This window comes from Cyprinodon tularosa, unplaced genomic scaffold (assembly GCF_016077235.1).
Source record: "Cyprinodon tularosa strain WSP-4 unplaced genomic scaffold, ASM1607723v1 ctg332, whole genome shotgun sequence".
In the NCBI taxonomy this organism is placed as follows: Eukaryota; Metazoa; Chordata; class Actinopteri; order Cyprinodontiformes; family Cyprinodontidae; genus Cyprinodon; species Cyprinodon tularosa.
Window position 1 is genome coordinate 128,915 of NW_024039044.1, and position 17,643 is coordinate 146,557.

General features: G+C 39.7%; 1 protein-coding gene across 6 annotated transcripts in view; it reads right to left on the minus strand.

Moving 5' to 3' along the window:
• The window catches only part of znf423 (zinc finger protein 423), a 165,878-nt gene that overhangs the window by 1,584 nt on the left and 146,651 nt on the right, over positions 1-17,643 (minus strand). For all 6 annotated transcript variants that reach the window (XM_038294000.1, XM_038293999.1, XM_038293998.1 and 3 more), the window contains 2 exons: positions 12,692-12,823; positions 11,257-11,372 (listed from right to left, as the gene is read on the minus strand). In XM_038294000.1, the coding sequence (XP_038149928.1) occupies positions 11,257-11,372; positions 12,692-12,823 (248 nt within the window). The remainder of the gene's footprint in view (positions 1-11,256; positions 11,373-12,691; positions 12,824-17,643) is intronic.

Consider the following 17,643-nt stretch of genomic DNA (forward strand, 5'->3'; position numbering starts at 1 on the left):
TCTTTGGTAGAAACTGATCATCTTTCCCACATGGGAACATTGTGGTGGTTGTGGAGAGGGATGTTTATCAGAGCTCAAAGGAAGAGGAGTGGAGCTAAAAAGGCTGAAAAAGTCTTGAGACCTTGGAGAATACTTCATAAAATCTAAAAGGTTTTAGATCGCCCTCAGCATCCTCTTTATCATACTGTCTTACGACAACATTCTCAGTCAGAAGCTCCACCAGACCTGCTGTAATACAGACCCCTACAGGAGATCCTTCCAGTCTACAGCATCAGCATCCACAACAATGGGTTAAAAAACAAAAACTATTATTTACAAAATGTATTTTTTCTAGAGACAAGGTTAGAGGATCACCTCACATTGACCCTCACCCTAAGCCAGAGCTCACCCATTAACCAAATATGACATCATCCCAGAAATCTTTACCACTTTCCAACCCTAAGCACACATTGTTTTAAGAAAGGAGACCCTTTCTTTGTCAACCCTTCCAATAAGCCATATTTTTATGAAGGCTAACCTTTGACCTGCTAAGTGAGCCCCAGCAGTTTGAGATGGAGTTTTTATTTCTTTTCGGTCTTATCTCTTATCCCTGTTTGCGTTGACACTCTTCCACTTCTGGGAAGTATTTTCCAATAATGAAGAGTTGTCTCTCTGAAGATTGATGGACTTTATAATTTGGAGAAGGTCTGAAAATCCTTCCTGGATATAATGTGGGAAACATGCATCTAAGGCAGGGGTCTCAAAGTCGTTCCAGGAAGGGTCGTGTGGCTGCAGGTTTTCCGTCCAACCAAGCAATAGCACCGCTCATCAAGTCATCATGTTCAGACTGGACTCACTTGATGAGATGGCTGGTGTCTGGTTTGCTATTGCTTTGTTGGAAAGAAAACCAGCAGCCACACGGCCCTTCTTGGAACCACTTTGACTCCCCTGATCTAAGGTAACTGCTGAAGTCTTTCCAACGCCCCATTGTATTAAACTAAGCTTTGTCCCCCTTTAAAAACAAACTGAAAAAAGCCTTTCATTTAGGCATAATGATCAGTTAGTGCTTTTAAACAGGAGAACTGTAGAATCCAGTCCTAACCAGCATAGACTGAAGGTGGACACTGTTTTTCCACAAGGCATGTTTGTGTTTTCCTTTCTGTGGTTTCTGTCAGAACCTCCATGGAGCCCCGACATGTTTATTCAGATATGGGAGACCCTCGTGTCTTTTCATTTTGTGATTAATATTTTACAGAAAGCATCTCTGCACCTCTGAGACGCCTTCGCTCACATCTCTCCAAAGGCATCAGAGCATCAACACTTGATTACAATGAAAAAAAAAGGTTCCATCTTTTAAAAAATTTAAATTCAGAACAGCAGCGAGAGCTCAAACAGAGACTGATGGAAGGTCTCCAGGTAAAACGCTGTACCACGTTGTATTATAAATGAACACAGGGTGAAGAAGAGCAGAAAATAATAATACATCAGCTGGATAAAAAAACATAGGAGTAAAATAACATACAAATATATAAAAGCTGTTTTATTTGAACACACAAGTAAATCCTATCTGTGCTCATGATCACATGTATCATGTGTCCTTTTCTCGCTGCTCTGCATCAGCCTCAGATTGGAACCAAACTCGGGATAATCTGGATTTGCCGGTTCAGAACTTAGCTAGCATTACATCTAAAGCTGGACAGATATAGCAGAGATGACAGGACATGATTGGATGGATTTCTTTGGAGGAGTGTGGAGATATTTCCACTCAGAGGCATTCTCTCTGATTTTCCCCGGATAGTGCAGCTTGCTCCTGATGAATTCACCTCCCGTTTTCTCTCTGTCACACACAAAGAGCCGTTCCCACAGAAACCTTCCCTGCTTCCTCACAATTCCCAGGGAGATCTTCCCAATCAACGGCGCCCCTCCCCACCACTAAAAGCAGCTTTCTCAGATTAATCACTCCCTCTCTGTGATCGGCCCTGGTATGGCAAAAAAACAAGGGACAAAAAAAACAGAGAAGTGGATGGTAGGAGGGGAAATAGAGAGGATGGAGGGATGAACAGACCAGAAAGGGAAGGACAGGGGAGGATGGGGACAGGAATGGGATGGATTATACGTGGTTTAGGCTTGATAAAGACTTATTTGTCATTCTATGGCCGCTTATCTTTCCGTGCATGTTTTGTTGAGACCTTTGGTGCATTTGTGTGTTTGTGTCGAAGCTTTAGAGGCTGAACTTCTCTGTCCAGAGGAAAGTAAAGAGTATTAATGTCCCCCCACTGGAGAGCAGCAAGAAGGCTGTCGCAGAAATACGGCAGCAAATGAGCAAAATAACCAACGGGACGGTGAGAAGTAAGTGTCCCCTCCTTCTGTGTCAGCATGGAGGCCTCTGAAGCGAGTAGGGAGATCTCACTGGGGGCCATTGACCCCATTATGATAGAAAACCCTCCTCCTCTTTATCTATTTCACTCATCCTTCGCCTCAGCTTTCCATAAGCTTCGAGCGTTTCCTTTCACAGCCAAAAGAGGTCAGACTCATTCTTTTTCAACCGATTGAGAAGACTGGAGCTAAATGTGTCCACTTTCCTGATGGAAAGCCATCCACAGACTGTCTGACCTCTAAAACTGAGACCAAACTTTAGTCACTGTGAGGGAGAGAAAGAAGATGGAAGCAGCTCAGCTGATAGCGGAGAGATTTGGTGGAAGGACGAAATACTGAAGAGGAGAAAGTCTGTGTAAACTCCCCGGAGGAGCTGACAGAGCAGCAAAGGATCACTGGAAATAGTCCAGGAGGGAAATACGACAGTACACTGAAATGCATCATGTTGACAGGATATCAGTAGATGGTGTTAAATAGGAACAGCTTTAAGAGCGTCATTACTGAGGCTGTTATCCATTGTGTATTTTTTTCATTAGAAATTATTTTGTCCTGTTCTGGAGGGTGTTACAGAAACACATCAGACCCTTGAAAAGATTATTGGTAAAGATAGTTGTTGTTTTTTCTATTGAAATAACTCAGTGATTTCATTGGGGGGAGTCTCTTCATGGCATACAAATACACTAGAGAAAGATGGGTAGTATTATCATACAGATCGCACATTTTATTGTACAGAAATTAAAAAGAGAAAATCCATTTTTAGCATTATTACAGAAGCTGATCATAATAACAACATAATCTAAATTAAAGGTGTTAGTCACATTATTAGATATAAGCAACGCAAAAAGAGAAAGATGGACTCCTGTCCAATCTCTACCATACCTGGTGATACTTTGACAAAGTCCTTATTTGATAAATCCAAAACAACTTGGAAATGGAAACATTGTAAAAAAATTGTTATTAGGGCTGTAAAAATTACATGAAAATGCTTATTATTAAGATTTATTTCTTAACTGTTTCTTTTTAAGCAGAATTAACACATACGTTTGATCCTATCTGTGCTGTAGTTTGAAGTCATTTTGTTTTGCCTGTCATCCAGGTCAAGGCAGAAATAAAACAGGCTTAAACCAGAAGCAGCTGGACTTTTACTGAAAACATTTCCACACCTATCAAGGAGTCAATTCTTATGGCTCACTTGAGCTATATGTCAGGTTTTCATAGTAATAAACAAACTAAAGCAGATGAAGAAAACAAGTAGAAGATTTTCTAATTATTTTAAGAGCATCAAGACTAGTTTATGAGTCTGGTATGGATAGGAAGTCAGGGCCCATTTAAAACATTTGTAGAGTATCATATCAATGCTTTAATACTAAAACCAACACAGCAGTGTGTAAGGAATGCATTTCAACTTCTGTGTCATTGTGTCTTTTACACATTAACCGATTAGATTTTAAAGGTTTGGTTTTGTACAAAATAAAATAAATGTAGGTAAGATGAACAGAAGCTACTCCTGTTTAAAAGTAGAGTTCCTGTAAACTCACCAAAAGCAAATAAAGAAATCCATGTAGCAGTAATGATGAGTTATATCTTTTGCTCCTGAAACAAGATTATTTTTATTATCTATTAAATTTACATGATATGGAAGCTTGTCTTCGGTGCCCGACTGGAGAATGAACTGATTGTTTTCATTTGAGCTGAGCATGTTTTCCTTTCAGTATGCTGTGTTTAATCTTATCCTGCAGCTACAATACAGTGTGGGATGTACTGCAGCCATAAGTGTGACAAGCAGAGAAGTAACACAAGTTAATGACTTTCTTATACCTTCCCCAAACCAATTCCAGCGGTGCTTTAAACAAATATGCATGAATAAAAACCGTGATTTGGGTTTTACTTCGCCATGTTTCACTCTGCAGAGCGTGCAGGGGACGGCAGAAAAAGCCAGCCCATTCCAGGCCAGTCGATGCAGAGGCCTGCTATTGTTGTTGCTAAAGTGCTTAGAGAGAGCGAGGCTACAGCCTGCAGAGCCATGGGCTCCAGGGAAATATAGCCCTGTCGCAGTCACCCCCCCCTCCAACAAGAACAGATATGTGAACAGATTCACGTAAAAACACAGAACCAGACACAAACCCACAGAATCCCAGGAGGAACTGCAGAAAGAAGGATGTGAAAAAAATCCATTCTGCTCTGTCACCTTTAATGTGTTTGTGCATGCTCTGAGGCAGTGCAGCGACTGCAGAGCCTCCTCAGGTGTCACACAGGTATCTGTTTGCATAGGGACTGTCCGCAAAATCTGATTTGCTGCTTTGTAATGATGCAACCAGACCTTAAATCAGGTCTCCTCTCAGGTGCCAGGTCTGATTTAGGAACAGGAAGGGGAAGTGATGTCCGTGTGTGGCGGTTCCACCTCTCAGCGACCGGCTGTCAGTGCAGGAATCTGTGTCAGTTACTTGTGTGGTTTTCTTCAACGCCACATGAAGGATCACCTCAGTCGCCCCTGTGGTTTTCCATGAGTTTCATGGTATTTTTAGCTCCTAGTTGAAACTCTTCCAGCAGCACATTTAAGGGTTTGCATCCATGTCTGAGGCTGGCAGATGGGCCGTCTATGTTTCTCCACTCCCTGGCTTTTCTTCAGCCCCAACCCGTCCAGGACAGGAAGCCCCCTCGGGAGCAGATCAAAAATAAACCTTGCCCTCGACATCCTACAGACATGGATTCCCTGCTCCTCTATTCATCTCTGTCTGCCTCAACATAATCTTTGCTTTTTTCATACTATCATAAACAATACTGCCTATTTCTTAAATTCCCAGTAAAAACTTAACATCATCTCTTGCCAGGTGATGACCCGTTGACCTGTCAGTGCATCCTGTTCGGGATGCTCCCCTCCCTTTCTGTCTCCCAGAGGGACTTCCCTCTCCTGCTGCTCCTGGCCCATCCAGCCGGGCTGGGAACAGTAAACACAACCAAAAATATACTCACAGCGTGATGGAAACAAGCAAACAACACATAAATCCAAGCCCTTCTGAATCTCCAACACATCCGCAGCAAAGGTGGGGCAAACATTTGTTCTGGAAACTAGGAAATGACCTCATCCCAAGCTGAAATACTGTACGACTAATCTAAATGATAATGAAGGTGGTGCAGACTCGGAAACTGATTAGGAAAGCTTGACTGGATGTTTGTGGGGGAGTTAAAATAACAAGGAAATAAACCATTTTAAATTTCCTGCTAGAGGAATCGGTTACGTCTCAGAAAGCAGCAGAAGTTGCTGGTTTGCTAACAACACAGAACGTATTTCTATTCCTCAACATCTATAGGAACCTGAAGGAACGGATATATAACTGGGATTTACTCAGACAGGAGGAGTTACTGGCAAAAGGGGGCGAGAACTGAAAAAAAACGCTTCTTTAGTCCACAACTTCCCGGAACTGAAGCTCCACATCTCCTCAGGTCAACTTTAGGCCAAGTTTAGCCTCAAAGATCAAAACATGGCTTAAAGTTCACAGAAATTGTTTCGGACATTGTTTAAACTTCACTTCAATACATAAGAAGTAAAAAAAAAAAAAAAAAATGGAGTTAGTTGTGTGCTAGGAAGCCTGCTGGTTCCCAATGTTAATGTTCCTGAGTAAGACATTTAGTTCCTGAATGTTTCCGGGTAGCAGTGGAGGCTCACGGCTTCATAAAGGATGAATAAAAAGGCAAATTATCATTAGAATATGCAAACTGCTTCTGACCCATAATGATGATAACCCCCCTTAAAGAAGAAAAACAACCAAAATGACAAAAACAAATGTTTAAAGCAAAGAAGAAAATATATGTTAATGGTCCTTCACTGCTTTCCTCTAAATAAAATGATCATTTTATAAAACTAAAACAAAATTAAACTATATACTTATACTTTTGGTGCAATTTGTAGCACTGTTGCCTTGCAGCAAGAAGGCCCAGGTTTGATTCCTAGCCTCGGGTCGTTCAGGATTTTGCACCTTCTCTGCATGCACTCTCTCTGGCTTCCTTCTACAGTCCAAAAACCTGATTGGCATCTCTAAGTTGGCTTTAGCAGTGAGTGTGTGTGTGGCGGTATGCCTAGTGTTTCCCTTTATTAATTTCAAAGGAGTAATTGATACACATCTGTATAAAAATCACATTAAAAAGAATAAAACAAACAAATCTGACCTAAAACTGTTTCATTTGCAGGTAATAAAACTGTAAATTGTAAAATAAATTATTATATGAAAATAAAATAATTCTTTACATGGAATTAAGATTTAAACATAAATAAAATCAATTAAAAAGGAAAACAAAAAAAGGAATAAACTCTACCTAAATGATAAAGTATTAAAAATAACTTTTTAAAAGCAATTAAATTTAGCAGGATAAAAAAAAATGCATCAAACTATACGATCAAGGCCCATCTTAAAGTTTTGGTTAAAGGTTTTAAAGGTTATGGACAATAAGAAGTGTTTTGTAATTTATTTTTAGATTTATTGTTCCTTGATCTGGAGTCAAAATGAAACAATTCAACTTCAGCAGCAAACATTTTAAGCTTCATCTTGTCTCTACAGATGTTTTACATTACTTATTTGCACATTTTTCTTAATTCATTTAATTTATTCTTCATAGTTAAACATTTTTCAATAGTGTAATCCAGCTATGCCTCTCCACTGATCCTTTATGTGGATCCTCTTTCAGATTCATCTCCCTGATGGAAAAATAAGGGAAAGTCTGGGGATTCAGAGAGGTAGAAATATGTTTGTGTTTGTGAGAGAGTCCCAGGTCCCTGCTCTAATAACACAGAGTTTCCCAGTGAGCGGTGGGGCAGCTGCCTTGGAACACCGCAGGGATCTACGGATCAAATTCACCCACACACACTGAGCCGAGGGATGCACGGATCAGAGGGTACACACTGCAACTCCACGCACACCTAAACCTTATTTCCCAGTTCAGACACATCCACTCTTTTCATAATTCAGTTAGAGAGAGGGGCTCTGAGAGTCAGACAGAGCTGGGATTATTTAAACGCAGCTCATTTCATAAAAACATCAGGCATCGAACCAGTTTCTGATCCAAAAAGCACCAATCGGATGGAAACAGAACCTGAACTGAAGCTTTTGGAATCAAAACTCTAGGATCCGTGTGCATTTTTGTTCTGAATTATTTCAAATTTCCTGTTTTCTTAGTATCATGACAGGTTTGATTAACTTCGACCTCTTGGGGACATCTGAATCTTTCCTGATGAGACATACAAGTGAAACTGTAAAACATCAGAGAACAGAAGGAGGTAAATCCTGATGAATAAGTGTATCTCCATCCTGGTATATATTTGATCATCTGGCCAAAGTTGTTGTCCCGCAGCTTACAGAAGAAAAAAAAAACAGGAGAGCAAAGGGGATGAATCACAGAGAAGCTGCAGCATAGCACCTCCTGGAGGCCTAGTGATGAAGTGAAGTTTAGCGCTGTATGGAATGTGACAAATTGACTACAGAGCATCTTGTAAAAAAAATGCATCTAAAAAAATAAACAAATTTACAGATTTTTAAATTCCAGATATTATTTTTCAGATTCCATGTTATATGTTAAAGTATGACCATGACCCATAATGCCCCGCAAATCTCCCTGAAAAATATGCAAGAAGACCAAATATAAAACATTTATTTTGTTTTTTTTAATAGGCATGTAAATGGAGAATATAAGAGTACAACATATTTAAGAATAAATAGATATAAATCTGTGAACTTGAAAGATGATCTCAATTTTGTTTTTGTATACAACTAAGAAAAGCCTTGGTGATGCCCAACACTTTTTCTATAATATCTTTAGCTTCCCTGATTTTCAGCTTGCTGTTTACTTTGCTCCTGAATCTAAAGAACTAAAATAAAAAGCTGTTGTTGGAGTCCTGATATCTGATACTGAAATAAACAAAGAGAAGCGAGCAGAACTGAAGCTGAACCGACTGTGAAACTGCAGAGAGAGAGATCCAGGAGGACGTCAGTGATCAGGGCCACAGCATCTCTTATTTACCCACACACACATACAGAAAAAAACATCTCTTATTTACCAGCTTACGTCTGCACTATTTATGGGACGTTGGGGAGAGGCACAGAAGAGAGGAAGAGAGGAGAGGGGCTAAAATATGCATAGGGGCTGGATCTACAGGGACAGCAGGGGGGAGTCAGACAGGAAGAGGGAGGAAGTGAAAACTGTGGCAGGAGCCATGATGGAGAGAGCATGAGAAGCGGGCATGTAAGTGGGGCTGAAGGAGAGAAACCAGGAGGGAGGAAGGGATGATTCAGTGCTGCCTCTCGCCTGCAAGCACCCTCAGGTGGCACGCTGTTTGTGAGCCGGACATCATACGGCCCTTCCGAGGCCCCGAAAGAGGCCAAAGCTTTTTCTTGCTGGCCAAGCCGCCTTCCTCCATCCATTCATCCCTAACTCATTAAAACACACTCAAATTACCCCATTCCACATTCTCTGGCAGATGTGCAGAAGCACAGCAACAGCTCGCACTCACGTTAACCTCCACGGTGGAGGCTCTCCATCTCCCCCGGTCGGCCTCTCCGTCTAGCCCACTTAGAGCGCCCTCCCATGAGGCGATGAAGTGTAACGGGTCGGACTCAGGCTGAAAGTTCGCATCCGATCACTCGCACATGTTTGGGCAAATACCAGAGAGTAACAAGATGGATGCTGGGAGAGTGCTGCAGTCAAGCTGAAGCACAGGAGGCCAACAAGATGCAATGAAAACAAAGGAATAAAAATAGATTCATCCAAAAGGTTTCTAATCGGAACAATGTGGGGACTATTATTATTATTATGAGTATTTTCCCAAAAGTCCTGAATCGATTGGATTTTGATTAATACAGTTCTAAATTTATTAATTTCGATTCGATCTGTCTTTACAATAGTGAAAGAGGTTCAACTGTGTTTCAAAATACTGATGTATTTTATTTTTTTCCTGTCACATTAAACACAAAGTGCAAACTTTTAAATCAGACAGTTTAAACTCGAGATGTGACCAAAACTGTCTCATAAGTGCAAACTTGTTAGTGAAAAGTGAAAAAGTGAAGCCTTACTCGAGCAAGCAGACATGACACGGACATGCATGAAACGGCAGACATGCATGAGCTGCATTATCTCCACTGCAGAAACCATATTTGCAGTGTTGTCTGTAACAACTACAGGGTGTTTGCTGGTCAGCCGCAATTTATTAATGTCTTCAGTCAACCTATTAGCTATATTTGCAGCTGTCTGGCTTGAAGTCATCTTCAGGGCATCTTTCCTGCACATTTGAATGTTAACGTCACGTGCGTCACAATAAAACGAATCAATCTCCTTCCCTAGACATCGATTTTGCAAAAATGTAAAGGAATCGATTCAAAATCGATTAAATCGATTTTTTTACCCAGCCCTAATTGTGAGTATAAATAACCCTTGATGGGTATATAAATTATATAGACATATGTATCCAAAAGCTTGTTTTGACAACTTCCTGGTCCTATAAAACCTGACAAGCTGCAAGCAGGTGCTGCTGATTAACTAACTGCCATCAGTGTGAGGATCAGTTGAGTTAGCCTTTCTGAAGCATTCAGGAGACTGTTTATATAGTTTTCTCTGTAAACAGCATTTTCTCTTTAAAAGGGATATTGGCCATAAATAACAAAGATCTGACTCCATGGGGGTGGAGGGCTGGTGATTTGGGATAGTTTTCTAAAAGAAAGAATTAATAGATTTGAACCATGACCTATGTGTACATTGTAACCTAGAAACCAACATGAGTTCATCCAATCATGGCTGCAATGGTCCAGTCAAAGTCCAGACCTCATAACAACCTAGCAGAAAACAAAAGTGTTCAGACCGCAATGAAGTGAAGGTGTTTTTTTATTTTTGTCCTCCTTTTCTTTACTTTTTGGTTTAGAAATAGTTTAGTATTAGTTAGTTGATGATTTTATCACTTTAAGAAGTACCAATTATGAGAAACTGTACCTGGAGACAGATTCATTTGGATAAAGAGTTTAATAAAAATTAAATAACAAAATAGCTAAATTATTGGATTTGAGACATTTTAAGCATTTTTTTTGGCATGATCACATGGCACAGGGGAGGATGATCTTGAAGACATTAAACCTCTGACAGTCGATTCCTGATTTTCCTGAGGACCGGGATGGCAGGAGAGAACCGGGATGGAGGATAACTGGAGTGTGTGTGCGTGTCTGTGTGGACATTGACCGACAGGGTCCAGTGGTCACCCTGCTGTTAAATGGACTGGCCGACCATATGCCCACCACCTCTGGCACTATATCATCACCACTTTATGTGCTTGACTGAGCGGCTTTCTCTGCAGGAGGCAGGTGAGCTTAGCTGGTCTTCTGAGGACCAAATCATAACTAAAGCTGTTGTTTATTACTATATTAGAGTGATTCCATACTTACATCTCCCTGCCAATATAAACCATGTGTACCAGCAGAGCTGTGCTTAAGTTAAATCTTATAGAGCACACAAACTAAAAAAAAAAAAAAAAACTGAAAAAGTTGGATTTTAATCACCATTGAGTGCAGTGTTATCATAGACTATGTTAACACCAGTGCCTGATGATTGACTTGAAAACCAAACAATCTGCAGCTAGATGAGAGGAAGGTTAAGACCAACGCTAAGCTGGCTGCAGCTGGCTATGGACCAACTCCAGTGTGACTTATATCCACTTATAGATCTGATTCAAAATGAGCTGAATCCTGCCAGAACCCCACCAAGACCTCATGAGGAGAGACAGAGAGAGAGGCATGGAAAGTTGGGGAGAAAAAGAGGAATAATTACAGAAGAGGCATGAAGTTTTATCTGGATAAGATTCTTCATCCATGGAGTGTCCTTGGTCAGACAGTCCTGTTACTGCACACATTCACAGAGGAGTGAGCCTACCTGGAGCTCTGTCTGGAAGAAGAACTTCTGTGGACACTGGGAACAGTCATAGATCTTGTCCTCCTGACCATGCACGGCAAAGATGTGCTGCTGCAGCTTGTTGGCCTGCACAAACACTGCAAGGAGGACAGACAGAGCGAAGCGTTGCAGCATTAATGGGATGGAGTCTTTGCAAACAGGGAAAACAAAATTCATGCCTGGATAAAAAAAAAAAAAACTGGAGAAAAAGAAAACTTTATCTATGTGAAACAGAGGGATTCTTTCAATTTTTCAAAATAAAAATTCTAGGACTGTGAATCTGGATTCAAGCAATGCAGAGAGTGACTTCTCTAAACATCAGTTATCTAAACCGGAGAAGGAACTGAGGGCTGATGAGGAAGCAGCTCGCTGGATTAAGAGAAATCAACTGTCACCAGAACATGTGACATTTATCAATTAATCATCTCCTTATTTTGTCTTTTAACTTAAGCTTCAGTGTTGTTTTGTATCCCCCCCCCTTTGTTACAGTAAACTTTTGGTTTCCACTCCGAGACTGCTGAATTATTAAGCATTCCCACAGGAGCTGAGCCTATTTTACTAATTCATGAGCCACCAAGGAATACAGTTAAAGTTTAAAGTGTTGCTGCACCTGGGGGGTGGGGGGGGCACAAAGCACAAGACAAACTCAACAGCCATGAGGCGGGTGGTTGTGGGGGGTTGATAGAGTAAAGAAAAGTGCTGAATGTGAGAACCTAATTTGGTCATTTATTTCCTCTCTCCTGTGGATTAAAAACATTTCATGTTTGTAAACATGCAGATATTAAAGCCTGCTGCAACTATACACATATAGTTATACACATATATCACAGCTTTAAAGCTCTCATAAATGATCCACTGTGTTGAACTGAGCCGATAGGTTTTGAAAATGTTCAAGTTAGCAAGGGTAAAATTGCTTTAAGTGTCTCAAAATATCTAAGCTTCATTTGATCAGCGCTGATTTTAAATTTGAAATACTTCCAATGGTCAAACACTAATCAATGGTTACACTAATCATATGTTAAAAACAGTATATATTGAAAATTTATGTCTCTCATAGCAGACAAAAAAAAAATAAACTAAAACTATAATCAACATGCCAAAAAAGTAGTAAACCTCTCTTTTTCACTAAAAGAAAAAAGCTTTCCCTCCATCTAAAGTTTCATTTATTGACTCACAGGGACAGAAGACAGCTGTCCTCCACACTTTTCAGATTTTCCTTCATAAAAGCCTTTGAGTTTTTCAGAGACCCTTTTTTTTTTTCTTTAAACTATCACAAACCAAGGTCAGAATTTTTATACACAAAAAGTTTCCTGTTTCTATAAACTTCATATCAGACTGAAGTCTCACTAAGTTTATTCAGCTTTTATCTTTCTGTTTGTCATACGTGTGTCCTTGAACATGTTAGCGTGCGTCTTACCTGTAAAACAGACGGGGCACTTGAAGGTTCCTCCCATGCCTTCGAAGCTGTGCTCTATCAGGTGGCAGAGCAGCTTGGCAGGTGAGTCGAACATCTGGTTACACAGCTTGCACTCGTGATTGATGCCCTCCTCTGCAAATAGGAGACAGACACGCATGCGTAGGTTAGATTAGGCAACACGGAAATTTGGAAAGTGTGATTTAATTTCAGGATATCAACACAAAACTAAGAACAGCTGTTTGATGTATACAAAAAACAGGTAGCAACAAAGGCACTCATTGAAAATAAAATCTACATTAAAAACTCATTTTATACTCCTCCTTAGGTTGTGTTTCTTATAAATATAGACAAACCAATTTTTGGGTTGTGTAGAAGAAAGTTATGCTTTTATATTAATTTACTTGTTTTGATATAAAATCAGATTGTTTGGCTTAACAGTGTTGTTGCACATCCTCCTTTAGAAACACAAAACTCAAATGATCAGATTTAACATGAGGTTATCATTAGATTTAATCCGTGATGCTTTACAATGCCACTGCACTATAACCTGGTGTAATAACAGTGCAATAACTGTGTAATAACTATTCAATACCCTGCACATTAATCCTATACTGCACAGTTTTTTGTTTTTTTTTAACCTGCCACCACTTTACCGTACATAAGATACCTTACATCCTTAGTGTACATTTTAGCTTTAATTAATTAAATCAAGCAAAAATCAGGTATAGTATGGTAGGCTAATGTAGACTAGACAAGGTAAGCTAATGTAGTGAGCTAGTAAACAGACTCAAATGGGCAAGATCAAATCAAGCAAGGGAAAAACTAATCAGCTGCTACTGGCAATGCCTAAAACCAGACCTAAAACCAAAGGTGATTGTGCCTTTATGGCAGTGGCACAGAGACTCTGGAATAACTTGCCTTGGCATATTACATCAGCAGGCTCCTTTGAGGTTTTTAAATCCTCTTTAAAATCACATTTCTTCTCCCTGGCTTTTAATCATGTGTAAGTGGACATTTGGCAATATTTTATTTAAAATTTTATTTTATTCTAAAATGTATTTTAATTGAAACATTTATCCTATTCTATTTTTATGTGTTTATGTTTTTTAGCCTTCAGTTTTTATCTTATGTTCCTTAACTGTGATTCCTGTACAGCACTTTGGCCAACCCCGGTTGTTTTAAATGTGCTTTATAAATAAGTTTATAAGTAAATTATAAATAAAGTTTGAGTTGAGTTGAGCTGAAAAACTAATGTTTTCAAAGATGAGGTTGGCTAAATTAAACCTGAGTTATGCTGTTGTAAATTAATGTAAAAATAGATAAATAAGATTAGATGTGTTAAATTAAACTAAACTTAGGTCATGTTAAATAGGCTTATTCAACCCCACCAATGATTCTAAAGAATCATATGAATCTAAAGTAAGAACAAATATGTTAAGATTGGCTAAGCTAAGCAGATCAGGCTACATTAAAACAATCTTTATCCCTCATCTCTTCTTTACTGCTTTTTGAATGTTGTGCACAAGCTGTTAAGATAAAAGCATTTAAGCGATGACGTACTTGTTATTATTAGTCTTTTATTATATTGTATTTCATACATTTTCAAAATATCAAACTTGAAGCTGACTATTTATGAAGATTTCTGTGTGTAGAAAATAGTGTCACAGATTACATTTAGTGGCATGTAGTGTTTTGAGTTCAGTGGTCAAACAATGGGCGCTGATCTAAAAAATGGTTTGGTACTGAACTGACAGCAGTTAACAAAACAGTCAAAGCCTGAAGAAGGACATCTTGAAAATGTATTCATTTCCTATTTGGAAGCTTATAAATGAAATTAAATATAAAAACATTCACACTTTTACAACTAATATTCAGGTAATAATGAGATGGGATCCTTGCTAGTGTGCAGAACAAATATTCTTAGCTGTGTTTTTCTGTTTGTATCTATTTTCAGATGGTGTGAGTGACATCACTGCCCCCATGGTGAAAGGCCAGATGAAGGTGGGCGTCGTAAACACAAACACACACGTGCACCCCTTGGTGATCAAGTCCCCTGCCTGTTGTCCTTATCACCAGTGTACCAAACAGGTCCGATACCCCAGTCGCCCACGCACACAGCACGGGGCAACACACACATACACACACGCCACAGGACCGAACTGCCGGGAGACATCAGATGGTGTCGTCTGCAGGCCAATCTGTGACCCCCGCCGAGCTGTGTACACATACACATATACAACAAGCCCTCTTTTCTAACACTTATCTCATGTCCTGTAAGTGCTAACACACAAACACACATTCTGCAAAACCTCCACTGCAGGGGATCGCAGGGTTAATAACGTCTTCAATCATGCATCCATGACACCCATACTGACTAATGCACACACGCACACCAAGATTTTTATCTCTCCTTGCCTCAAAGGCCATCACAAGGGTGCCAATCCCATCTCAATAGCTGTGTGTGTGCGGGTATGGGTGGATGATGTCCTCCATGGTCCCCATCTCCAAACAAGCTCCTTTTCACGCACACAGACACACAGAAACCTCAAAGGCTGCGAGGCTGTGAGGGGCGCCAGCGTGTCCGAGGCACACTGAGACAGATAGAGGTTCATTATCATTTACCAGGAGATTGAACCAGCAGGACAGAGTCACATGGAGTGACACATGCAGAGAGAGAGAGGGAGGAGGAGAGAGAAAGTGAACAGGAAGGGTGTACAGCAGCAGCAGCTTATTCATGTGTTTCACATGTCTTGTTTGATAAAGTTTAAATCTTAACGTTTTGTTAGAGCTTTGTTTAAGAAAAGAGACACAGGGATGAAACTATAAGAAGAGCCTACGCATCACTGTGTGAGGGTTTATTAGGAACAGGGCTGTAGAGAAAGCCTCTTTAAGTCCATGTCCTGTGTGTGTGTGTGTGTGTGTGTATGTGTGTGCTGGGGTGGGACCCTCAGAAGTTGTCTCCAACCCTCCCACACTGTCAGGATCCAATAAGGGAGTCAAACATCAGCTACCTCTATATGGAACAATTGATAAATGGAACTTAATTGCTCTTTTCTAGTCATACAGACCATTTAATGTGCTCCAAACTAGAGCAATATTTACTGAACAGTACTCACACTCATCCTTACTCCAAAGCCCACGCTGGTAGAAAACCCACGTTCTACAGCTGAACCAGCATTCATAGTCAAACCTTCAATTTTCAGATTCAAGGACAACTATCCAGACCACTGGGCCACAGTCCTACTGCAAAGAGCAGGAAATGGAAAAGATATCTCATAGATGCACAACATGGGATTGCCAGCGCATCATGGAGGTCGATGGGGTCAGACTTAGGGTTATGCTTGGCATCTGATGGTTTTGTTTTGAGACCACCAGAAAATTGTAATCAGGGTTCCTGTTGTCTAAACCAGATCATGATGGGGATTTTTTTTTATTTCCAGATAAAAAAAAAAAAAAAATAGAGAAATCTATGCCTTCTATTTGAACACGTTGGGAATCATCCCACACTAAACCTAAAAGACTTTGGGTTTACAGTGAACCCTCGTTTATCGCGGGGGTTATGTTCCAAAAAGAACCCGCGATAGGCGAAATCCGTGAAGTAGAAACCTTTATTTTTTTACAGTTATTATACAATGAAATACTCCATAAAACATTGAAATCAAGGAACAAAAACTTTTTACAGGCCCAAACATTTGTTTAACAAATAAAAGTACGGTATAAACATTTGTTGTTGTTGTTTTTTTGTTACAAATAACTACTGTACTGTACTGTAAAATGATATAGTTATAAATAAATAAGTAATAATTTTAATCTTCAATACAAACTGAAGGGTTAATATTGCGGGGATCAGCACCGCCACGCCCCGGAGAAAATGGAAAATGATTATGAAAAAAAATACAAATTATAGTAGGACAATAGTGACTGACGTGTACAGTACAGTACAGTATTTCACTGCTGTTCTGACGGAGCCGCTGCATCCTGACCCTGCTCTGTGGTGTTTTTTTCTTCTAAAGCCTGCGGTGCAGGTTTGTTTTTTGGAGAGAAAAACATAGTTATCAGTAGTTGTTGTCTGTCTTTTTTCTTCTGGGCCAAAAGATCCTTATAAACCGACATGACACCATCAATTATGTTTGACAATAAAGTTTAACAATGTATGATGCAAATCCGTAAAGCAGCAAGACCGTGAAGAGTGAACCGCGTTAAAGCGAGGGTTCACTGTATTGGTCCGTCCTGTTCTTTTACATCAGGTTGTAAAATCTTTTTGTTGTAAATGTATAACAATATGCCTTATTTAAGTTCCACTGTTTTAGCTTATAAATATACATAAAATTAAATAAATTAGTTCAGTCACCAATAAGCTTATTGTATGAGTGAGCATATGTTGGGTTCAAAAATGTAGGTTTGTAAAAGAAGAACTTGAGTCTATACAGGAAAGAGATTCAAGCAACTTCTGCAGGAGTGGAAAGAAAGCCCAACCCAACTTCCAGCTTTTTTCCTCCGACTCCCCTCCTGCAGCCGTCTTTTATTAACAGAACATAACACATGGTTACAAAACAGTATTGTTCTGACAGAACAATTGATCAGTTCATAAAACAGGATGCTTCCACCAGAATCACAAGGCAGGGGGGTCTCCTGACTGAATCACAAGACAAAGTGAAGCATCTACTTGCTCAAATGTTTCATAAGCACACACAGACGTTAATTTTATAATCATCATTGAATAAACCTAACAGTATAGAACCCAAAGTTCTATGTTGCTTGGTTTCATTATTTGTAGGTTCCCCGTGCAAAGAGACATGATTAATGCAATATCAGCTCGGAAAAGTAAACTTTATGAGATCATTTATGGTCAATCAATTAGTGTGAAAGAAAAAAATAGCAATGAAAGGAAAAAAAAAAAAATCCAAACCAGAATGAATGTGAAAACCTCAGAGAGAACAGAGGAGAGAACA